At 45.8% G+C, this 26096-nt stretch overlaps 1 protein-coding gene across 6 annotated transcripts in view; it reads left to right on the top strand.

The window, feature by feature from the left end:
• Positions 1 to 533: 533 nt before the first annotated feature.
• The window catches only part of Dys (Dystrophin), a 532460-nt gene continuing 506897 nt past the window's right edge, over positions 534 to 26096 (top strand). The window contains exons 1-2 of one of the 6 annotated variants that reach the window (XM_075696881.1): positions 534 to 863; positions 7071 to 7176. In XM_075696881.1, the coding sequence (XP_075552996.1) occupies positions 783 to 863; positions 7071 to 7176 (187 nt within the window). In that variant the 5' untranslated portion in view covers positions 534 to 782. Of the gene's footprint in view, positions 864 to 4758; positions 4884 to 7070; positions 7177 to 10713; positions 11873 to 26096 lie in introns of those variants that run through there. The other 5 variants (XM_075696885.1, XM_075696878.1, XM_075696876.1 and 2 more) reach the window with 5 other exon arrangements.

The raw sequence follows: 26096 nt of genomic DNA, 5'->3' as shown, positions 1-26096 counted from the left end.
AGGCAGGCGCATCTGCCAACGTTTCTACTGGGTGACTTCAACGGAAACTTTGACGAAAACATTTGCACATTTTGAAACTTCCTCCTCTGCCCCGTTCCTCCTTCGACTCTCACAAACGTGCATCCTCCAGCTGTGATCTGTTTGCTCCAAACGTCGCCGAAAACTGCGCAGTTTCGGTGGAGGCGCTGTGCGGGAAGACGTTGCTCCGCTCCTCGCTCCATCCGTGCGGACACATCCCTCACGTTCTGCGCAGCTCTCCTCTGGGCCATTCATGTGTCATCTCGTGAGGCACTGTCTCAGCAAGTGAGAGGCGGTTCGTCCCCCCCTCTCTGCTTGTCTCGGGCCGACGGAGACGGCGGCGGATGTGGACGATTAGGTCGGCACTGCCCTGTCTCGGCGCGGCTGTCGCTGCCAATTGCCCCCCCACCCCTCCTCGAGCGCCTCTTGCCCGCGGCAGCAACCGCCGTCATCTTTCCGCCCTCGCGCCTTCTTCCCACTTTCGCTTTTCGCTCGCTTCCACCAGCTAGTTTCACACGCACACAAGCCTCGAAGTAAAGCGAGCGCCGCCACTTTCCGCGGGTCTTGCGCGCTGTCACTGCTGCTCCGCGGGTGCGCTATTGCAACGCGACTCGCTCCGCGAGTGCTGTGTCTCTCGCGGGTTCCGTATTTGTACGAGCATCGTGCGTTTTTTTTTTCTTTTTCTTCGTGTGAGTGTGGGTGCGTAGGTGTGTGCGTGTGTTTGTGTCCGCCTTCTGTTCGATGCAATTCGTGAGGCCGGTGTCATGCCACGTTCTTCTGGCGACGATGTGAGCGAGCCTTGTGACACCGTCGCCGCCACCACGGCCACCGAAGGTTCTACGACGGTAGGTTGAAGGTTAACCTATACGGACTGTGCGGCGGAGACTGCGGGGTTGACCGCCGGCGCACGCATCTGTTGGCAGCTATGTGCGGCCACCGCCGTTCAAGTGACGACGCTTCCGGGTCTTTCTGCCCGGCGTTGAGGGCCTCGATATTCAGATAGGAAAGGCGGCGGGGAGAGGGGAAACCATTCGTCGCAAGCAATAGCTTCTGAATGGCTTGCCACGACGCCTTTTGCTTGGGTGGCCGTGAAGTACACGTCGCTTTATGTATGCACGCCGCATGCCGGCAGCGAGCTATGACGACCGCTTGAAATTGTAGCTGGCTTGTCTGCTTGCTTGCCAACAGTGCTATGAGTGGCAATATGCAAATTACCATGCTTGACGTTATCATGTTACTGATGACAGGCTTGCGAGTAGAGCCGCCACAAATTGTAGCTCGAAATTTTACTCTTGCGCTGGTTCATCCACGAAGAGCGAAGCACCCATGTTGGTTTTTTTTATAAATCAATTTACAATAAGTCTATAAGACGTCTATAGATAGGATATGGACACTACCAATGAATTAGGGTAACTGGTTAGTGGCCAGCTCTTCGCTAGCGTATCTGGTTCGCGATCACGATTGACATTGGACGTCGCTCTGACCAATGACCTGTTCCAGTGTACAAAAAGCTCTGTGAATTCGCTCGCAGAACCTTTGTTCGTTTGCTCTCGTTTCTTGCAAATTGAACGATGCAGTTGTGGCATAGGGCAGGTGTTCTATCGTATCTTTATAACGAAGCTTTCCTTGCTGTACAAGACAGTGGCGAACATCGGATTTAGTTGTATAGCCTTACAGCTTATCAACCGCTTCACGAAAGCTTCGCTTATCCATCAATTGCAGCATCTGCGTTGGCCCTGCTTATGTTTAAAGCCTAAAATTAAACTTTATATTGCGGTTCTTCTTACGGAGTGCATGCTTTCATTTCTTCTTTCTTTTTCTTTCTTTTTCGTCACCATTGCGTCTTCTTTCATATTTTTTTTTTGTCGAGGAGGAGAGGGGAGGGCGAAGCTCGCCCTAGAACGGTGCATGGGGCTTTCTTTCTTTCTTTCTTTCTTTCTTTCTTTCTTTCTCTAGCTGTAAAAACATCTTTCACCCTCACTTCGTAGTTGGCAAACGAAGGACCTCCATATATATTTGTGTTCTGCCTTCTAAACTGTTTCTTAAGGCTTCTGGAATGAACCTTAAGATTCACAGCGCGTGTATATAATCATACACTGGGACAATGCAACGGGGCATACGGGTAGGAAAACTGACGTGCCTTTGAACTTGCGGGATATTTCATTTTGTGGGTAAATATTCCAACAGCTTTCAAGCGAATTGGAGATTTAGAGGGTGGTTGTGTGCAAATGAATCGCATACAGCGCACTGCCGGCATACTGATAAAGTCAACCTTTCCAGAAATAATAAAACATATGAAATGCGGAGGTCATCTGCGCCAATGTCAATAATTACATACTGAAGGTGCACCGCTGGTAGTCTCGCTCTTCCTGAAGAAAAAAAATTAAATTAAAATAGGTGAGAAGAAAAGGAAAGGAGAGGAGGTATGATTGAGTTTAACGGTTGAACTGACGGCTCCAAACGGGCAACGTAATTTTCGAAGCAATTTCGTACCACGCAGCTTTGTCGAATGAATCTTTACATGAGGCTGCGGCCATCTTGACATAATTTTGGATCCTCTATGTTTATCATCATTCCTTAAAGAAAGCTAAGCAAGAGAGCACTATGAAAATATATGCACTGTCTTAGGTCGTCGTGGCCGTTTGGAGGACAGTGGTAGAGTATACGGCGGCACATGCACCTTTGGTGCTACGCCTTGGCGGGGTGGCGCACGAGTGGTTTGTTGTCAAAACCTCATGATGTGCGCGAAACTGGCATTACTAATAATTGGTGGCGGCGCGCCGACGCGTTGCCCCCGTGCCACCGCAAGTTCTAATGATGAACGGCTACAATCGTTCAACCATCATCGCAAATATAGTTGTTTGTATTAACTGTTTCTCGCTCATCGATGCCACCGTTAGTGCGTACGATCAGCTTCGTCAGTCATGAGTTTACAGTTATTTCGGAATGACTAACGTAGGAGCACCTTCACTACTGAACAAATGTGAGTCGACTAGTTGTCGGTGTTTTTCTTATCTTCCTCTTTCTTTCTTTCTTTCTTTCTTTCTTTCTTTCTTTCTTTCTTTCTTTCTTTCTTAACGCTCTTCATAGCGTTTTGAATCAAATATGTTTTTAGAGATTGTATGTTTATAAGAAGGAAACTCTCTAAGATATGGATAACGTTCCGTCGCTGGGCGTCGATTATTCACGACAGCCAACAATACAACAATAAAGGTCCTGGTCATTGGCCATTCAAGAGACACCCTTGCGTGCAAAGGGAATTTGAATCCTTATAGTCGTCACAACGTCACATGCCCTATTTAGTTTTGAGATGAGGTAACGTGTAGTTATACTTGACAAAGGACTTGACAATGGCGGCTGCATTAATGTCAGAGGATCGGGAAGTTCGTTGAAACGTGCCAACATAAATGTTCGAGAGAACATTTTAACGTATAGTGCTGCTGTACTTTTACCGTTACCGCACCGGCCTGATTACAGTTAGCGGTAGAGCAATAGGCATTGTCAAACCGCTCTACTGTGCACGGGCTCATGCGCTGTCTTGGGCGCACAAGTCGCTTTATGCACGCTGACCACGGTATGCAGTGAACAGTCGGTTAAACGTGAAACGATCATGCAGGCCTGCAGGCCACATTGTCTGCTTGAATGCGTCGCCGCGAATGATATCGTCAGCATGACCTTAAAGAAGCTGTGACGGTTATACGTACGTGATACAGTTATTTACGTGCTAATGTGCACACACTTTTTCTTTTATTTTTCTCGAGCGCCGCGGTGGCCGCGCTTCATTCTTGACCGACTGTACACGGCGGCCCCGCTGTCTGTGCGATGGTTTTTATCAACAAGCGTAAGACTGCCGGTGTAGCTGCGTCAGCCTGGTATACCCAAGCACTTTATTTGATAAAGCGGTTGTTTAAGGAGACGTTAATTCAGCGTGCTGACTCGAGGCCTACTGGGAAACGATGAGAGTGTGGAGTTAGAGCCAGCTCCAAATAAGCATCAAAACATTTTATTAAGAAAGCTTGCTTTGCACGTAGTATTTAGAAAGAGAGAGAAAAAGAATGCAGAGAGGCAGGGAGGTTAACCAGAGGTAGTTCCGGTTGGCTACCCTGCACGGGGGGAAGGGTTAAGGGGGATAAAAAGAGAAACAGAGTGGAAGGGGGAGATAGAGAGAAAAAGAGACGAGCACGAACAAAGCGCGTACACTATAGAGCGGTAGGGGGCGGTATTCTTAAAGTCTATCGTGAAGCCCCGTAGACCGCAGGAACGCGAGTGCCCGGAAAGAACATCCGCGTTGTAGTATTTAGAAAGAAAACAGCGCAAACTAACGGGACAAAAGAGAGAGACCCAGACACAGGCGCCCGTGTCTGTCTCTCTGCGTTGTCCAGATGGTCTGCGCTGTTGGCGTTCAAAATATTTATCGAAATGTTTCGACGACTATTTCTGTCAGGGTCCCTTGTCGCCAACGATAAAGATGGGTTCAGTGGGTATCGCAATTTTAGCTCTGCACGTCGCCCTTTCGGATGCTTCGCCACCCCGGCAGTGAAGCCACGCGGCGTGCCACCGAGTTGGCGTATACCGTACGTATACACGCTCGGCACCTGTCCGTTCTGCGCACGGCGGCGGCGGCGGCGAGGGCGGCGGTAGAAGGGGGATGTGGGTCGGGGTTCGGCGTCCTCCGTGGGCGAGCCGGCCGTTCCTTCGCGAAGGCGCCGAGCGCTTCGCGGGCGGCCGCCGGTGCACCGTGTGACAACAGCTGTGCCGCTCAGTCGTGCCTGGAGCGCTTCGTCGTCGGTCACATCGTGGCTGCCGACAGTGATTGATGCGGCCGCGTCTTGTTAGCGGACCCTTCGTCGCCTCTGCGTCCGACGGTACGTACTACATGTGCGCGGGGGGGCGCGCACAACAAGCCGGGTGCGCGCGCTCGCGTCGGGTGCGAGCACGGTCGGGGGGCGCCGGCTACGCGAAGGCGAGCGCCACGGAGTCGAAGTAGCGAATGCGGGCTTTATCCCGTCAGACATGCCTACTCTCCGTCTCGGCGATTGTTTGGGGTTAGGTTTACGCTGCAGTCTCCTCCGAATCTGCGCGGGGCATGCTCGATTTTAGATCTCGGGTGTGTTTAGCTACTTTCCTGTGTTTGTAAAACTGATACTCGACTTCAGGCGGCCCCGGATTCGGAAAACAGTTGTTGCGCATAGAACGGCTGGTGCAATCGTAACAACGAACATGCTACTAGCAAAGTCGTCGTACAGCGACAAACGGTCCGTGCGAACTAACGTCACTATTAATTCGGCTCCTGCGTCTACGGCTCCTTAAAAATGATGGTTTTTTTTCAGGCTTTCTTTCCTTTGCTAAAGTTCGATGCGCTTTGTGCGTTAAGTAATCCTCAGTGTGTGCATTTCGTGTTTTCCTTAGTCCTTTCAATGCGTAGCCTCTTGCGTATTGTCTACGAAGAGCGTGCCTGCATCGCGTAGGGTTGATACGAATATTTCGCATGAAAAGAGGTTTTTATTTACGACCCCTCTTTCCCTTCCTCCAGAAAGTACTAAACCTGTTTTTCGTTGTTGTTGGTGTTGTCGTCGTCGTCGTCGTCGTCGTCGTTTAACCTAACTTTACGTAACCTAACATAACTTAAGAGAAAACGAAAGGAAATAATCACTATGCTCTACGAACATAGCTCAGCGTTTACAAACACATAATACAGAGCCTAGGAACCTCAGGTGAAAAACGTGAGTAGCTTCAGAATCACGCTGAAATATTTGAGTTTACACAAAAGCGCCTAAAACATCTACTGACGCGAAAAAATTAATCACGTGTCCTGCTTTCCTGCTTTCTCTCTGTCTTCTCGTTTGACTAGAACGTATTGCAACATGTTTAAACAATACGTAAGGGGTGTACGTCCGATCCTCCACTCTTCATGTGTACTTGTGCGGAACTATTGCGTCAACGCTTTTAACGCGAAGTGCAGCGCAGTGGTTGAAGTGCAATGGTTGAAAAAAGCGGGAAATTTCGAGCTTAAGAACATTCCGTTTGGGCAGTGCATCAAGCAGCCGATGTCATGGCAGCAAAAACAAGTTTAGAAGGGCGCACTGATTGGAAAAGGAAGCGTACGTGACACCCTTAGACAGCGCCTTCCAAGAAAAGTACTAAACTTGCAGAGAAGCGCAGTTCGCCTTATTGTTTCGGGAGAGACAGTGATGATAGATCGAAAGGGGAAAGAAAAGGCCGGAGGGAGGGCAGAAAGCTTTCACAGTAAAACGAAAGAAAATGGGAGGGGACGCCTCGTTTGCGCCTTCTCAATAAAACCATGCAGCAGCACAGGAGACAGAGTTGACTCATCTTGCAATACGAAATTAGAGCATACCAATGCTCCACGTTGGCTGGCTTTTCCATACCAGTTCATTGGGTGCGGGATAGCCAGCTTTCTATAGTAACACAGTTCTCGTGCCTTTGTAGCTAACGAGAGATTCTACCTTCGATGTTCGTGAACCACAAACACTTTTGAAACAGATAGAGAGAGAGAGAAATGGAGGTGTATTTATTGGTCTGACACAATTAATTGCACAGCTCGCTAACACACAGCAAGTAGGCGTACCGCAAAGCCCTCTCGTTAAACGTGCGAAGCACCATCGAAATGCGTGCCAATATTTCGCGCTGCACGCTTCCTTCGGCGGACTTCTCAGCACATGTCGTGGAGTTCACGGCGATGTACTGTACTTGCGAGATAGAACGCAGTCTTGTTACGCCTGAAGACTCTCCGCAGGCGGCGAGTATAAGCCTAAGCATCCCGCGGCGCGCCTCTGGAATATTACTTCGGTTCGAAAAAAAAAAATGGAGAGCGTAATGAGGCGGAGGAGTTCGTGCGCTCTTTCTGCACCTTCACTGCTGCGCGATGGGGGTGCATGCGTACTGTGTTTTCAGCGTTGCGTCGATTTCTTCCTCCCTGCCGTTTCCTCGGCTACAGATTCGTGGCGACGTGCTCGTGCGTAGCGTAGCCGTATAGAGGCCTGCCCGTCCGTGGAACTCAATGCGTCATGTCGCGCGCCTTTTCCACGCAGTCGGCCGACATGCCGGACAACGACGAAAACGGATGCGCTGAGGAGCCTGCCTCGACCGAAGAAGAGAACCTCGACTTGTTTCAACGCAAGATCAAGACCGAGAAAGGTGAGCCGAGAAAAGGAACCACTTCTTTAGAATCTTTAGAGTTCCCCAGAAGGCTTGGTCGGCTGAACTTCCTATAAAGCTATCTTGCAGGAAACATAAAACAGATTACGTTGAAATGTGTACGGCCTTGCACTGCTAGGACAATTGGACGTAGCCATAAAAGGGTACGTCCTTAACTGCATCGTGACTGGCGACGGGAAAGCGGCAGGGCGTTCTTTATCTCCTCGGCAGCTCTCGGCCAGCAGCACGCATTGGCGCCGTCATCCGACGACAGCCGACCTCGTTCACCGAACGGACGCTTGAGAGCAGCACGATACCACTGCGCAAGCGCTCCGTCACGTGGCTTTTTTTTTTCATATCTCGTGGGCTTTCTTTGCAACCCGGAAAAAAGGACTACGTGAGACGTATCGTACAGGAAATAACTCTATCGGTGGTTTTTGCAGGTGCTGTACAAACCTGCCTATCATACTTGGGGTCCAGAGCCAATAATTAAAAAGTTGGGTAACTAAACTTAATTAATTAGTGAGTTACGGGAAAAACAACAAATTACCTGAGTCACTACACTATAGGCCAGTGCGAATAGTATGCGTTCGGTTCAATTCGCTTCCGACGCGCCTTTCTTTATTAAAGTCTTGGCTCAAGTTACGTGGGACACCATATATATATATATATATATATATATATATATATATATATATATATATATATATATATATATATATATATATATATATATATATAATGTTTCAATTACAAACATGATTTGTCTCATTGAAAATTCGACATATAATCTTCCGGCTCGCTTGATTTTAGTGCGTCCATATTTTCTTATCCGCCTATTGAGACCTCGTTGTCTGGCTTTTTTGCGAAACACATAAATTTAGCAACAAGTCATTTTTAGAGTGCGCCTCCCGCTTGCTTAGTACTTGGAGCGCATCCATATTTTCATAACCGCCTACTTGAAGAGCGTAGTCTGGCTTCGCTTCTTTACACGCGAGCTTAGCAAGAAGCCATCTTTACAATGTTGAGCGGTTTTCAAATTTGCAAAATTTCGTTTGTGTGTGCTGCTTCGTATGCGGCTTGTTGATTTGAAAGTTTTGTAGAAGAACTTGAACATTGTCATCCCTAGTGAAAATGCGTACATTACGTTGCTAACTTTTGTACAACCGCCAAATTCTGTAATGGCATGTGAGCAATGTGACTTCGCGAACTTCTTAATGCGTTATTACGATGTAACCAATTGTCATTCGCCAAAATAGAGTAGTGGGTTAGTTGAAACGAAATCTTAATGTACAGCGCGAAATAAAACGTGAAGAAAACCAAGATAAATAGCTGCGCTTGTGCCGCCAATACTTTTCCTTGTATGCGCCGTTTATCGGGCTGCAAGTTGTGAGCATATCACATTGACCACAAGTAAAGACTGGGACAGCGGAAGAGAACACAAAAAACGACACGGGCGGTATGTGTTTTTGTGTTCTCTTCCGCTGCCCCCGTCTTCATTTGCGGTCAATATGATATGCAGCAAACACCAACTAGGCCAAACTGAAGTTCTTCTGAAGTTGTGAGCAATATGAAATAGACTATCGAATTTGTTTTAATGCAGCAGTTATTCTGTAGCAAGTAGCTATCCAGTTGAGCCTTTTGTCTCATTGAGAACTTTTATGTGGGGCATGTGCGTTTAACCACTTGAAAGCCTCTTGGGAGCAATTTGAGTGTTCCATTTCATATTGCTCGAGGGGGAATAGATTATGAACATTTATCCGCGTGGTACCAGGGGTGCCACACAGCGATGGAAAATACTTTTATCATAATCATTTATCAGAAATTGTCGCTAGGCTTTAGGAACAACGGGTGAAATACAAACGGCCTGGCAAGTTGCGTCTCTGTCGCAACGGTCTGTCGAAACTGAAAACATTCGCTTTCACTTTAACCGCGCACCCTTGCTCATACGCTGGACGCTATTGTTACAGTCTCAAAGGATAATGCCAGAACGCAGTAGCGAAAAAGCCAAGCTTTTGATGCAATGCCGCAGTCACATAGTTAAGCACGAGCGTTGTCTTACAACTTGGCCCTCATTGTAGAAGCGCCGCTGCATGGTGGACCAATGAGCATGTGCAATACAGCCGCTTAAAAAGTTCGCGGACGATATCTCACGTGAGAGTACATGCGTGGTAATACAGCCATGGTTGTCAACGTTTCATGAGAAAGCATCGGAACGGTTCCTGTCGGAGATTGCTGTGTACTGCCGTGGGAAGTGCGTGTGATGTACCCCCTCCCCCCGCTCCCCCCGCGGCCAAGGATCTATTCTATTTGCTTGTGTCGTCAGTGTGCCAGTTTTAAATCTTCTTTTAAAGTTCGTTTTAAGTTTATTAAATCTTTGTGCACTTTGTGCGCCGCCTTTTCCAGCTCGTGAGGTACTGCTCACGAACCCTTCCAGGAAGCAACCCGCTTCAAACTAAAGAATGCTGTGAAAGCCACCAACACATTTTCACGACTGCTCGCGAAGACTCGAGCATATTATTGTTAGCGCACGCTGTGTCCCGTGTTGCCTTTGTCATGTATCTGCTGCGCCAATTAAAATATTTAGCGTAATACTTCACCAACTAGCCCGTACTTCTCTATCCTTCCACAGAATATACAGAGTGTCCCAACTGTTATGCACCAAGATTTGAAGATATGTAAATTCCACGTAGCTGCACAGAGCCAAGGTAATGTTGTTTGCCGTCGCTTGGAGGTACTCAGATTATTTTTTGCATACCGCCTAGTTACATAATTAGCATTAATCAATTAATCAACTTCTCAAATCTTATAATTATATGAGAAGTGTCAATGAGAAAATTGCAGAGCAACATCAAAACTCCCCATATGTGCTACTTAAAAGTGTTTTACCGAGCATGAAAGAAGCCCGCGAATACACGCAAAGTACCTCGAGCGGCCAGTCACGCGGCAATTTTGCGTGCATTCATGGGCGTCGTTAGTAATTGAGTGATTAGCCATCGCTATAATCGGCGCATGTCATAATCAACAAAGGCATTTCTTTCGCGCTGTCACCGATGCGGAATAAAACGATCTGTCATTGAAGCGCCGTCCACATTTGTTAGGCCACGTTCGTACGCTTGCGGACACCCCCTCACGTCACAGAGGGGCCGGCTAATATGCAGTAACGAGATGAGGGAACAAATGGGACGCGCGTCGCGAGGACAGTTGCGTCGCACAGCGCAGCGGAGAAAAAACGAACGGCACTCCCGGGAACGGAAGGGACGCACTGTCGCTCTCTGGACGCGGCAGCGGAAAGGCGTGGAGGAGGGCGTTGATCTGCTCCCAAGTGCACCGGGGAGCGGAGGAGGCGGCGTGCGGAGGATGGAGAGCTCACGTGACAGTCCTGGCCCACGTGATGCACCCGGAGGCTGCTGGGAAGACCAAGCCAGAGAAGAGAGAAAAAAACAAAAAAGACAAAACCGCAGGCTTCAGCTATTGGCCGCGTGGCGGCAGGAGAAGCCTCCCCTCCAGTGAAGCGGGCTCGAAAGGGAGAGCCCCGTCACACACAGGCACGCTGGCTCGCTCGCGTCGCCGCTGCTCACTCCTGTTCCTTCGCAGTCTGAGTAGCGCGAGCTTTCTTGGCGGACCCCTTCGAGCTTCAGGGCTTACGCCCTGTTCTTAAACTGCCGTCGTCCGCCGCTGCAAGCACTTATCTCAGCGCACTGTTCGGAATTGTTCGCGTGACGACGGGGAACGGTGCGGCGATGTGACAGCGATGTCGCCGGGTGCAGACGGTCGGTGAAAGCGTGCGGGAGAGAACATCGCCGACGCTCGGAATTTCGTCTGCAGCGGCAGGAGCAGAAGACAGCGCCCGGTGCTCGCTGACGCACGGTTCGGTAGGTGCGCTGCGTGCAACGCGCGTTTTGCGCGCTCAAGCTGCTACGGCTGCTCTTCGCTCTCGATTCGAAATCACGGACAGACGGGCGTTCGTTTTCAAAGGCGCAGCGCGGCGACGAGCGCGTGCTTGCGTCTGGAACACTCATCGCTTATGCACGCGTGCAACGGATGACGCGATCTCTTCGAGCTCTGTAGCAACCGGACATTCCACACGCCTCGCGAGGGAAAACGGCATTTTGGTTTGCCACAGTGCCATCTGCTTTTCTCGTTGCTAGCAGTTGCTTCCTTCCCGCCATCACTTTGAGCAGACTGTTTCCATCGCCTGTTTATCGACAACGTGCAACCTGCGACGAAGCATGCCACTGATAAGGAAACCTACGAAATGGAAACGCGCTTTGCATCGTGCGGCCTGGTGAGTGCGTGCTGTTTGTGAGGTGCGCGTGGTTGCGGTGTCAGTGGCACGCTGTGCGAGCTCCTCTTCCTGAAGTTCCTGCGGGCCAGTGCGTCGAGTGTTAGTGTCCTCCGATCATCAGTATGCATCGCAGACGACCCCCCGCAATCCCTCCAAGACCGTCATTTTCTGCAAGTTTCGGAAGTGGCGGTGGTGCAGGCGCAGGAAGCGGTCCTTCGAGGCGCGGAGGCTTCGTGATCCCCACGCTTGACGTGACCGACTACGACGACGAGGAGGACGACGAAGAAGAGGCAGCGGCAGGAGGAGGAGAGGAGGACGAGGAAGAAGAAGACGACGACGACGATGACGACTACGAGCGCGACAGGTGGCGTCGGCGGAGACAGGACGACGAGCTCGAGATCGACGAATGTGAGTATACTTTAGGCGCATTCCAGCATCCATTAAAAAAATGAGAAGAAAAAGAAAGGGTGGTGTACGGTTGCGAATCGCGGTGCATATAATACAGTTCTTGGGCAGAAGGGCGGACTGTCTGCCTGCTTGTCCTCCGATACCCGCCGCTTTGTACGATAATCACTGGACGGAAAAACACTGGACCATTCCACGCGGTATTGACCTGGTTTTGTTTGAGCTGAATGTAGCACATATATCAGTTGTCTGTCTTCCAGGACTCAAAAATCTTAGGGTCATAACCTGAGGGGACTAAGCGCGAATACCTGCGGCACAGATGTCGACACGTTAGTGCACGTAACTTAAAGCCACGACTTACAATGCTTGAACATGCAGCATGAAAACAGGACGAGGGTGAAAAGGGAGAGAATGGTATCCCGTTCTTTCATTTTTCATCCTAGTCCTGTTTTCGCGCTGTATTTTCAAGCATGAAATATTTGAAACCCAGCCGTCTATCCTGCTTACAACTGACAATGTAAGCAGCAATGAATGTAGAAATATAGACAATACACATTAGAAAAAAGTCGACGTTTCGCCCAAGAGGCGAAGCATCGATTGCGATATCAAATTAGTACACAGCTATACGAAGTAAGGAAAGTAGTTTTATCGGCAGTATAAACTTAGAAACATTCGCTTACTAACTGGATTAACAAGCATGGTATCAGCGCTCACAAGCATACATGGACACATCAAACTTGATGAGCGCGGACACTCGCTGCAAAACGCGGGTGTGAGCAAGCGCGGCAGCAGCAGCGAGCGAAGTGCGCTTCGTGCGGTCTATCGCCTTCAAGGCAATAGCGGCGAGAACACAGCGCACACAAAGGTCTGCAGACCCCTTTCAAGACACGGCGCGCGCAACTGCGCGCGGCCGTGCGAACTACACGCTTCTTGGCGAAGTCGCAGCCGACCTCCCCCCGCTGCCTCCCGCGCTGCCTCCCCGCGTTCCTCCATATATGGCGCGCGAGATTGAGTCGCAATCGTCAGTTCTTCATGCGCCCGGTCGCGAAATGCGCAGTTGCTGCCGAAGCACAATAACGCCGCCCCTCCCCTCCCTCCCTGCCATCCTCCCACGACGGAAGACGGCGCGTTTGCTCTCCCCTTTCTCCTTCGCGCGTGCCAGCAGGCTTTCACTCGCACATACAGCGTACGACGCGTGGCGACGATGTTATCGCGCTTAGACTTTTTACAGAACGTCACGGCGACGGCGGCGGTAACAATGTGCCTGGAGTGTCCACATAATTGCTATTGCAATCATGAAATTTTCAAAATAGTGCTAAGAACAGAAAAACTGAGTAACGTTAAGAAGTGAGTGTTAAAAAGTGAATGAAAAAGCGTAGGAGCAATATTATCACCGTATTTTAAACACGACGAACTTTATAATAAAGTTCTTTTTTTCACATTTTCATCTCATCCTAACTTGTGCAACTTCAAGTGCGCCTGTGCGACTAATTTTCATTTTGCTAATTGACCACTACGGCACCCAACACACGATATAACCACCGTCATACTCAATCGGAACTGCTTTAAGAACCTTATGCTTCCTTCCAGAGCCAGTGCTGAGGTTTTCTAGTCATAGCGCATTGACACTTCATATATTAAGTTTGCCTTCTTTTGAACGCCACCTGCTTGTTCCCTAAATCCTGCGCATGTTAAGACAGGCAACTAGAAAAGCGTGTTTTGTGTGGCATGGCAGTGTTTTGAATGAAATTATCTCTATTAGAGCGGTTTGCGCCTCAGCGCGTGCCCGTGTTTTGGCTGTACGAAACTGGCTTGAGCCCAGCACGTTCTACTGTGCTTGATCGCTCGACAGCGCCGGATGTTCGCAAAAGAAGCAGTGTCACCAGGAACAAGAGCTTCGTCACCTTCTTCTCTCCTGCCTGTCTTCTAGGCTCCTTTTTCTTTTATCCCCAGTCCCCTTCCGTCCCAACCATCGCCTCTTATTCGCAGCATATACTCGCTTAAGCATTCTTTGGCCGCTTCTATTATATCTTTGTCTTCCCTTTCGTATCAATCAATCAATCAATCAATCAATCAATCAATCAATCAATCAATCAATCAATCAATCAATCAATCAATCAATCAATCAATTGCAGCCAGGGACCTCATTCATGACTGCACACAGATAGGGTCGCGTGCCTGTCTCGAAGTGCTTTTGCAATGCTGAACGCAGACTGAATAGTATGGCTTATGTGAGGAGCTACATACGTTGCACGCAAGGTTGTAAGGAAACGGGAGAAAGGAACAGGGTAAGAGGAGGAGAAAGAAATCAACTGTTCAAAACAGGGGAAGAGGAAACAACTAAATACACATGCACCAATACGTCGAGTTGGACTAGTTTGGTGGAAGTTCTCAACAGAAGGTGATTGAAGCGCAAAAGCGCACAGACAAAAAGAGCAAGAACATAAAAAAACATGCGCTACGCTGTCTGTCTTTCTGTTTCCTTTTTCTTTTGTGTGTGTGCGCGCTCGTGTACTTCAAGATCTTTCTGTTATTATTTTGAAGCGTACACTCAAGTTAGCTACCCCTCAGGTGCGTATTCTTGCCTACAAATCAATGATCTGTCCTATGTTAGAGTATGCCGTGATAATTTGGGACCACTTCACTAAATCCAACATTGAAAAATTAGAAAGAATACAGAAAAAAAGTCTAATTTAGGTTCATTTACAACGCAATGGTCGCAGCTCTATTAGCGAATTAATAAGAAAAGGTAATTTTCCACCAGTTATTTATAGAAACCGTGTTTGCAGACTTAAATTCTTTTATCAGTTGGTAAATGGTCAGTACAAAATTAACACATCACATATCTTGACTTCATCTGCATGCTACGCTACGAAAAAAGGACATTCGCAAACAATTACGCCTTTAAGGCAAGAAGTCAACTCCTTTAAATATTCTTTTTTCCTCGGACAATAAACGATTGGAATAACCTCTCTAAGAAGCTGTAACCTGGAAATCTTTGGTATTCTTGAGGAGCATTTAATTTGAACTGTTCTGTATCGCATTAGTACTGACTTGTTATTAGTTGTCTTTTATTTTTTTCCCAAGTGTACCTTTTCCATGAAAATGTACCACTCTGCTATGGTCTTAGATCGCAATACTTATAATAAAAACACATGCACACCTCAAATGCTTCTATCTCCCCTATAGCTCATCAAATTACTGCACTCTAAAGCTTCTTTCACGGACGTCGTAGTATCTGAGTTTTAAAAAATATTGAATAGCGTTAGTCCGAAAGAGTAAAGGTCGGAAGCGGCACGCTCGTAATCTCTCAAATCAAGATACGGAACGAGCGCGTAAAAACAGTGCAACGAACGTGACAAAGTCGAGGGAACACAAACGCAGCGCTGTGTTTATCCTTCTTCGACTTCGTCCCGTTCCATGCGCTGATCCCGCTCGTTGCAGTTGTGTGCCAAGCGGCCTACTTCTGCCGAAGCTTCTGCCGAAACCTCTCTTTCTCTTTTTCTCTGTCCTCCTCATGCCTTCGCTTCTTACATCTGTAGATGTGTTGGCTAATGAACGTTCCAAAGCCGTTACCGTCCGTTGCCGACCAAACATTCCAAACGTAATGGACTTTTTTACCAGCACTTTACTGACATAATTTTACCATGTCACATGTATAACCAACGGATCGAGGGATGTATGTATAGAAAATCATTAAGAGAAAGAAATGTAACTGCTCAATTAAAGCGCTCGCAAAGCTCAGTTTTTGTCAAGGTACATTCTAGTACTGGGATAAGAGGAATCTGTATACTAGATCTGATGGACCATAAAAATGCATCTCAAGTGCAAAGGCATACGTAACCATCACACCAACTTTATATTTCTTTTCATTTAAAAGAAAATGTAAAATTCTAGTGAGTTATAATCGCAGAACTCTAATTTACACCATCAAAATGTTTATAAACATTAGCAATAAGAAAATTTCCGAAGGCAAATAATTATGACAAGTTTACAACGACATTACTTCACAAGTGCATAACTTCTGTTATGTTCTACTGATAGTGAGTTTAAACCTAACTAACTCAAGATCTTACCTTGTCGTTCACATGCATTTTTGTAATGACTGGGTTAGGCAAGTTTAGCAAGTATCTAAATAGCAGCGTAGTTTATAGCCACGCGCAATGCACCAAATTTGTCCGCTTTCTCAAGATAAAAAGTTAACAAAATTGAGATATTGATTTGCTGTGGAGCTGTGGAGCCTTAAACGTGGCATTTCACAATTTTCTTCATTCTTTTGTAACATAGCGTCTGCCACCATAATTTGGCCCGTTGATTAAAGCACAAGAAATTGTATTGGAAATTTGCAGAAATCAGTTGAGCGGTTGCTTAGTCCGAGCATATCTGCATTTGTCATGTATTTGAACAGTAAAGTTGGAGTTGTCCCTGAGCTAACAATGGTGGTTTGCACTATTGCTAACAACCAAGCTGCATAATGTATTGCCGAGTGGTATGCGCGAGAGTTCAACGTTAGACACATATTTCTCGTGCTCGTACATGTCGAACAGAAATTTATCGGTCACTTGCTGTCGCCATTACTTTCAAACACGTTTGTTTTGAACAGCTTTCTGCGTCTCCTCCAAGCACTTTCGAGGCTAGGTACCTGACATAGCAACGCTTTAACGCAGCAAAACGTAAAGTAGCATAGGTCACACTCTTTCAAACCGCTGCAATAGGCGGGGCCGTGGAAATTCGCATGTGGCGTACGCCAAGCTGCTGCACTAGGAAGAGCATCCCTTAATGTCCCGCCCTAAACGAGTTGTTTTAAATGTGAATATAGAGAAAGAACACGGATGGGAAGACTCATCTCCTGTTGTGGATACGTGCCCTGTTACGAAGAATAAGAACAACAGCAACGACGACGACGACAAATAGCCTCCAAGACGGCTAGTTTTGCATACAGCAGTGGTCTAGCCGCGTTTTCTATTCAATTATGCCATTTGATTTGAAAATCTTGTTTTACTGTCCTCCATTTGGCCTTGTTCCTTTCTTTTCTTCTTGCTGACAGCACCTACCCAGGCCGTCATTTTTCAATAATTCAACGACTTTTTATTTTCGCTCACTCGCTCACCACCACTAAATAAATAAATAAATAAATAAATAAATAAATAAATAAACAAATAAATAAGGCAAGCAAGCAAGAAAGAAAAGTAGCTTGCGAATGGTAGCGAGTAATTTTACCTCTGCATCAAATCAAAACTAATCAAGAAAGAAGAACGTTAATTCTTCATCGCTTTTCATCCGCTTTTTAACTTAGCCTCTATCTTTCAAGCGAGCCAATAATACCCCGGAATTATTTTTAAGATTTATGACTAGGTCTGGGGACGAGACTGTAAACGACATAACGATGTAGAAGACTTAAGAGGAAGCTTTAGCTCGGGCCCAACTCCAACGCGGCCTATTCAAATACATGTAAAACGCAAAAACGTTTTTATGAGATAACCCCTGGACCGATTTTGATGAAATTTGTTGCATTTGAAAGAGAAAGTTAAATTCTAGTGACTGTTGGAAGCGGAATTTCGATTTAGGGCTTGAATTTTCTTAAAACGATTTTCAAATATTTGACCGTTTGAAAAAAATAGAAGCACGAAGTTTACAAGTTGATAGCTATGCATCAAGAACTGATATCGCGGTTCTGTAAACGGCATCCATTAGATCATTCAAAGCGGACAAATTCAATATGTCATCTTACATCTTACGTGAATTTGTTACGTTGGTTACAACGGTTTTACAAAAGTTGTATTTCCCTATGATTAAATTTTTTTATATTCATGTGTAATATATCAATTTTGTCCGCTATGGATGTACTTTTAGATGCAATTCACGGAATTGTATTATCATTCTTAGTGGTTGAGTTACAGAGTTGTAAACTTGATAGTTTCGTTTTTTGAAAATTTTTTATTTTCGCCAATTTTTAATAAAAGATTGACGGCCTAACTCAAAAATTCGAAACTAACAGTCACTAGATTTTAAGTTTTTCTTTTAAATGCAATAAACCTCGTCAAATTTGGTGCAGTGGTTGCCGAGAAAAACGAATTCTCCTTTTACGTGTATTTAGATAGGAGCACTCGAGCTAAAGCTTCCTCTTAAGCGTCCTTCGAAGATTCATTTGATTACACAAAACGCTATAGACAAGCCTTAATTGCGAGTTTCTAAGAGGTATGCCTCGTAATTCAGATGAAAAAATACAGATTAGGATGAAACCGATTTTAAATCCATCTTCAGAATAGCAGGACGACCTAGGGCCCTTGAATCCTAATGTCATTTGCACGATTCCGCACGCAGATATTTAAATGACGTTAGTCTTAATGGATGTGCTTAGGTAAGGAGATACCTGCAGCTGATGCGCGTGATGCCTGCATAAGAAAGGAAGGAAATAAAGGAAATAAAGGAAAAAGGAAATAATAATAGAAAGAAAGTGATGGAGGCATAATGATGAACAGAGAGCCAATAAAGATCTGAGAGCGTAGCGAAGGTCGAACATTACGCCAGACCTGGCGCCGAACGGCGCTTCATTATCGAATGCAGGTAAAGCTTTCGTAATGAACATAAACGACTTTACAAGTTTGACACTCTTCGTTCAAAAGCTCTGAATGAAAAATAAAATAGGCGGTCTCTCTATCTATCTCTCTTTTTGTATACGTCCTGAAGAAAACGGGTGCAGTCCAAGTTTTGATTTTACGTTATTTGCGAGGTTACTCTGGGCTTCGCCATTTGCTTTCAGTGAAATCTTCCGATAGCCATGACATTCGACGGTACTAAACATATACGTGCTGCAGTGGCTTCTGATACAGTGGTGTTAAGGACACTCGAGACTTTAAGCAATCAGTGCCATTAGCGACACGCATGTATAGCGCGTACATACTCGTGCCCCGACTTGGCCTACAGTTCCTCGTGACAAATTTTTTATCACTTTCTCAGCGCTATCTTCACCACTCAGATGAAGTGAACTTAGAAATGAGACCTAGCTAAGAAAAATAAAACAATGGGAAAACAAGCTTGAGGCAAATAACGCGAAAAGAAAGAAAAAGATACAGCCCGAAAAAAAAAGGAGACGTACACAGCGCTGCGTGTGTCTTCCTTTCTGTCGTATCAGGTTTTATTTAATTATTATATATTTCTCTCGTATGAAGTCTTTGTCGTATTGTATTAAGGATGGTATACCCACTCGCCGAGAAAACTATCCTTCTGCAGGGAAACAAAGCCGACAATTTCTGCATTTCTGCATGTGAAAAAAAAAAAAAAGCTGCGATCAAGAAGTTTTCATGTAAGATATTATGTAAGATAGCCGTGAGTATCTGGGGCATATCAATCAGCTTATACTGTAGCTCCCGGGCGTAAAGGCTCATTCGTATCTGGAGCAAGAAGAAGGCGAAGAAAAACAAAACGAGCAAAACGCTGAAATGACCCGGCGGGACACACCGCGTGTATATATAAGCTGTTGCGCTCAAAGCGAAATTAACTATGTGCGCGAAGTGCATCTGTCTTCTCTGTACTTAAGCTTGTCCGAGTGTGCGCACGCGAGAGTGACTGTACGAAGAATAAAACCGCGGAGGAACAACGCGCTTCGCTCAACTCGTCGTCTCGCGCACATGTGCGGCCCTTCCCAGAAAAAGAGGCGCCGAGGAATTGATGAGCGCGAGCCCTCGCCCAAGGCCTCCGCGCCGTCCGAGAATAGGATCGCGGCCCTCTCGGGGAAAAAAAAGAAAAGAAAGTCGGCCGAAAAGCCTCGAAAAACCGTTCACCTTGCCTCCCTCCGCGAGCTATGTGCACGCCCGGTGGAAACACGCTGGGCCGCCGGTGCTCGCGCCGTCTAGAGCGAGCGCTCATCAAGGTTGTCGCGGTTCGCGGCGCGTGTAGATATGACAGAAATTGTGGAAACCGTGGAAGTCACGGTGGGATAAAGAGCCTGGGAGGGAAGCAAAAGCGAGCGCGGTTTGTCGGCTGTGTTGCGCGTGGCACAGCGCCCGTGATCTCGAAACGCGGTCAAGGAGTCGCGACATCGGGTCGGATGTTTTGCGACTACTGGCCAACTTGGGAATACTTCTTTTTCTAATATACGCCGTCTGCATTTTTTGTCGCATTGGGATATGTGAGCTTTTATTTCTCTAAATAACACAATAATGGCGTTTGTACACGGTCTTGCTAATTAAGCGTCATTAGCTACTAGTGTAGAACTTCATTTGCCGGAAAGCTCGAAACTAAGGTCTTGAAAAAAATACTGTAAGCAAAGAATACTCAGGAATTTACCAACAACACGCATTAAAGAGACACGGAGAAATTGAAATTCAGGTCAAACCGCGTACCTGTAAGGCGCCGAGCCATGTGCTCGGTGGCCCATGGGTGATGTCGTTCAAGTGCCGAGAGCGATGTGGTGGTCTCGGTTCCCGGAACGCGGCGGCAGTTGCATTCCGATGGCGATAGAATACATGATTGTCCATGTGTTAAAACCACAAAGTCATCATTTCTAACGATCTTAGATGGAACGCCCACATTGATTATATCCAAAAGAAGTCGATGAAAAAGCTCGGATACTTAAGTAGGTTTTTGGGCAAGTATACACAAGAAATTAAGTTTTTAGCGTGCAAAACCTTTGTTCGGCCACTACTAGAATACTCTACAACTGTATGGGATTCATACACAAAAAGAAACACTTCAACGTTGAAAAGAATACAGAGGAAATTGGTTAGGTTTGTTTGTAACAAATACAGTTGGCAGGCATCACCTACAGCTCTCTTAGAAAACGCTAAACTTGAAAGATTAGAAATTAGGCGATACCGTGAGAGCATAAACCTTTCTTATATCCTTCGGACAGTTAGGTATTAGGAAGGTTACATAGTTAAGCGGTGCAAAGCGACGGCCCGCTCGCTCCTACCTCAGTAAAAGAATGTAACCGAGCTTTTATGCGACACCAACTTGTCCCGATATTCCTTTTTCCCAAGAACTATAACCATTTGGAATTGTCCACCAGCTGTAGTCGAATGCCCGACAGTATCAGCTTATTTACGTACTTTCGATTCCCTAACACATAACGCTGATGTAGATGAGCCTTGATGTCATTTTTTTTGCGTCTCTGTGTGTGTGTGTGTATATATATATATATATATATATATATATATATATATATATATATATATATATATATATATATATATTCTTTTTTGTAACTTCGCCGTACAGCGTTCTCATATTGTTGTCATACGTACAACAGATATACAGTAAACACATATGAATAAGTACAGCAATAAACGTGAAGAATTGGACGGTTTCAACAAGAAGCTTAGTTAGTGAGAACGCTGTGCGGCGAAGTTACAAAAAACAATATCTATATATATATATATATATATATATATATATATATATATATATATATATATATATATATATATATATATATATATATATATATATATATATATATTTCAAACCTTCCAATTCTTCACGTTTATTGCTGTACTTATTCATATGTGTTTACTATATATCTGTTGTACGTATGAAAACAATTGTAACCCACTCCTGCCTAAGGTCTGAACCTAGACTGGCAGTATTGAAATAAAAATAAAGGTCGGACCAACTGGCCCACGTTATGTGCCTTACACGACGGTCGGCCAGCCTTCGGTGAGACTTGCGCCTGTTGCCCTCTCCCAGCTGCTGTTTATTGCAGGCCTACTGCACCTATTGTGGGGTCATGCCGAATGACCTGGCTCATGAAGGCGTCACTGCTGCCGAAAGTATTCTGCTATATCTAGGCCGCCCACCAGACTACTATCTGTGAACGTATGGGCCACATCGTAGATACTTGCTTGACTTCATTGAACAGAACGAGCTTTATAGGATGGGTGTAGTTTATAGGATGGGTGGATGGGTGTAGGATGACTCACCCGTTTTATGCGTCAGGGCAAACATTTCAATTAAAAAAAGTTAAAAGTGCCCTTTGGCGCGCCGTTTCTCGTAGCCCATGACCAATGCATCCATTCAGTCTAATCTGTAGCCTAATCTAATATAGTCAATTTGTCACGAATAACTGCATCATACCTTGCTTGCTCAACGCAGCACGTTTTTAGAGTGGCGCAGTGTGGCAGACGCGATTGCTTTCTAAATTCTCGCACGTGCGACGCCACTTACGCAGTTCTTTCCCGTCGGTCCGACGCTCACCTCTGTCGGCTTTTCCCTCGAACATTACGGTTTCCCGACGATATAAAACCTGGGACATAACGCATTTCCCTTTTGCCGCCGTCTCGCGGCCGCGAGGGATCCCCGACCAGATCGATGCTAATGTACAACTGACGGACACGTAGGCGCCCCAGAGGAGACGTGCTTTTACGGCGCCGTACCGGGCCGTGGACTCAACGCGCGGGAAATATTCACAAGAGTGGACGTCTGGTCGTGTCGGTATTGCACTGCTAAATGTAAGAGCGCGAACACAGACGGGGCTGAACACCAAGAGTGATGTGGGGCTCACCTCCTGTTTGTTTCGCGTTTTTTACATCTGCAGCAGCGCGGGAAAGTTCTCTCCGCGCGCTCGCACCCCTTTGCTTGATATATGCTCTGTGTGCGCTGGTGCGTTACCGTATGCTGTGGGGGCCCCGCAATGGGGGCCTTCTTTTATTCATACGAATCGCGCATGTTGACTTGCAACGCCACACAGCGCCCGCACATGTCGACTATAACTCGCTCTTGTCCGGTACTTCGTTCGCATACTATATTGCGACATAACGTATGGCATTATATACATAGGCGTTGCGCAAGGTTCGAAGACATTATCAGAGAAGTGGCACGGCTTCCTGTTTAGTTTAGCGCGTAGCTAGACATGCTCACAGCATGTTTAATTTAGTACGTAGCTCGGTGCACGTAACACGTAGCTCGGTGTGTGTTGTGAAATGTGGCATTCGATATATACAGTGTACTATGTACAGTGCGTTCAATACAACAAAGTGGTTACTGCATAATTCCTATTCAGTCCGCAACTGCAGCTACGTTGAGGTAATCTTTGTAACAAGGTCATTGTCGCCGGTTGCCCTATCAAACATTCGATCAGAGTTGCGGCCACTGTCGTTTCCAAGGCAACTTTGCGCCTCCCTGAGATCAAAATTATATGGCTGCATACTGCTTCTAACCTCTCCACTTAAACTCCCTAACCCTACCTAAATATATATGGCTATCACTATGCCCTCCCCGTTTATATCAGTCACATATTCTCACATTTTCTGCTCACGACGAGTATATACGCTACCACAGCTATTACTACCAGTATCGATACGAACAGAGAATAACTAGGCCCCAAGAAAGGTGTATTTACCGACGCAACGTTTCATTGTGCTGTCAATGCCGATGCACGAACAAGAGAGTGCTGTAGCGGAACGAATGCGTCTCCGTGGGTGCCGAACGCGGGGTGCAGTGGGTGTAATTTCGTCGCGGTCCGACGTAGACAGAAGGCGAAGGCAGCGTGGGTGGCCGTCGTCGTCTTTTTCTAAACCGGGCACGTTTCCTCCGAGAACCGCGCCCCGACCCGGAAGCGGCCGGGGTCGACCATGCGGGACCGCCCGATTGGGAAACCCGCGCGCATGCACGGGGCCGAAGGCGCGCGCGTTCGCGTGCGTTGCGGCACTCGCTGGAGCAGCGGCTGCAGTAGAACGGCACTGCCTCGCTTGTGCTCAGTACGAGTTAAACAAAAAATACACTGAATACGATGATTAAGGTTAAGATGTGTTAGTAAGTTACGCGTCTGCAACAGCACAACGACAACTCTCAATGCGCGAGGAGGCTTGGCAAGCCGGAAAAGACGCAGGAGCGAGTGGCGACGCCGCGCTATGTTTTCGCACTAGCTCGCCGTGACATCAGAGATTTTGACAGCGCCTACTTGTGTCAAGTTAATTGGATGTCGAGCAAAAAATAAAACGACTACACTGCGTTTTAAACGAACCAGAGGCGCAACCGAGCAAGTTTCGATGACCTTTCTCGCACCACAATTACCGAACTACGAGAATGCGCTGGCGAATACGCGGCGTCCCGCTGACGCACCAGCGCGGAAGTATCGCAGAAGGATGTAAGGAGACTTCTTCCTTTTTTTCAATAAAGAATATTTTCTCTGAAATGAAAGAAAATATAGCTCTTAAAATAAATCTGCCATTCACTAATTTTGCATTGCCCTTTATTAATGTCCCATCGAAGCGAACCTTCCAATAAATTTGTGGGCCGATGTGGCATGCCTTTTTACGTGCATGCGTGCAGATGGGCAAATGTCGAGTTGTGAAGGGCTTCAAGGTCAACTGGGAGATCCGAAGGAGGAGTTCCATGCTCCATCTAACTAGTGAACATGGACACGAGAATCAGGCGCCCAGCCAGCCGCACTAAACTTACGCTTAGAGCTAGGAATTATTAGTTTTACCCTTACAAAAATTTTTATAGAAAGTCCATAGACAGTCTATAGACATTTGTCTATGAAGTCTATAGACTGTCTATAGACATTTCTTTAGACTAGTCTATAGACAGTCTATAGATTTATGGCCATACACTTTTTATAGACTAGTCTATAAAAAGTCTGAGTCTATAGACTGTCTATAGACATTTCTTTAGACTAGTCTATAGACAGTCTATAGACTTATGGCCATACACTTTTTATAGACTAGTCTATAAAAAGTCTGAGTCTATAGACTGTCTATACACAGTCTATAGACAGTCTATAGACTTATGGCCATACTTTTTATAGACTAGTCTATAAAAAGTCTGAGTCTATAGATTGTCTATAGACTGTCTATAGACTTATGGCCATACACTTTTTATAGACTAGTCTATAAGAAGTCTGAGTCTATAGACTGTCTATAGACGGTCTATAGACGGTCTATAGACTTATGGCCATACACTTTTTATACACTAGTCTATAAAAAGTCTGAGTCTATAGACTGTCTATACACTGCCTATAGACAGTCTAGAGACTTATGGCCATACACTTTTTATAGACTAGTCTATAAGAAGTCTGAGTCTATAGACTGTCTATAGACTGTCTATGGACAAGTGTATAGGCTTACAGTTCTACTTTTGTAGACTGAAGTCTATAGAATGTCTACAGATGAGATTTGTCCGTAGACATTTTATACACTTCAGTCTACAAAAGTAGAACTATATATACAGTTCTACTTTTGTAGACTGAAGTCTATGGAATGCCTATATACAAATGTATATAGATAGTCTATAGACATTCTATAGACTTCAGTCTACAAAAACAGAACTTTATAGTCCGATACACTTTTTTTCTATGACATTCTGCAGACATTTGTTAACAAATATGATTTTTTTTTAATCTATAGGCATTCTATATACACAGACATCTTATAGACAAGTCTACAAAGAGTGTATAAGGCCATAACTCCATAGCGGCTATCTACAAGTTAGTTTACATTTTTGTTTACATGCGGTAGCAAAAAGTTTTGAATGTATTTATGCATGTGCACCTGTTCCTTTTCATCTGCACTTATGCATTACCGTTAGTAGATTAATAATGCTTCTGAACCAGCTGTACTTTCATATATGTTGCACAAACAGAAAGAATTTATATAGTGCTGAATCATGCAGTGCGAAAAATAAAACAAATGCGCCAGCAATGCATTCACCGTTTTTATTGCTCGATATAATAGATGAATTCCTTAAATTCATGTCGTATGCTATTATGGAAACAGATTAAATATTTACACTACTCCTTGGCAAGCATGGTCGCCAGGCTGGCCTTGACCTTTGTGTCATTAGTCCCAAAGGTGCTGCAGGTGTATGCTGCAAATAAGTAGATGCAGCAATATGAGGCAAAATAACAAGTGTATATTCTTTGTGTGTTCATTAAGCAGCTTAATATATTTGCTCAAACCATCGAAGTCAATACTTAATGCGGTTTAACTATGACTAATGGCTGCTTGTCAATACAAATCAGCACCTTTATAGAATGTTTTATTGCATGGCATGGTGAACAATTAAACAGTCACAACTGCTGCTCGTGCCAGCAACAGTATGTTCCCTTTTATGACACGTTCATATATGATGCATTATTGTACTTATCCCAAATGGTCTCTATATTTATTGCTGAAACGTTACCCAGTTGGGCTGTCTGTACATTTTTTTTGGCTGGTAGTTAAGTATGCCCGTGCAGAGGGATATTTTCAGAAGACGTGACTGGAATATTCACAGTATCATGCCTAAG

Source organism: Dermacentor variabilis, chromosome 6, assembly GCF_050947875.1.
Source record: "Dermacentor variabilis isolate Ectoservices chromosome 6, ASM5094787v1, whole genome shotgun sequence".
In the NCBI taxonomy this organism is placed as follows: domain Eukaryota; kingdom Metazoa; phylum Arthropoda; class Arachnida; order Ixodida; family Ixodidae; genus Dermacentor; species Dermacentor variabilis.
This window is presented reverse-complemented; position numbering and strand designations above follow the sequence as displayed.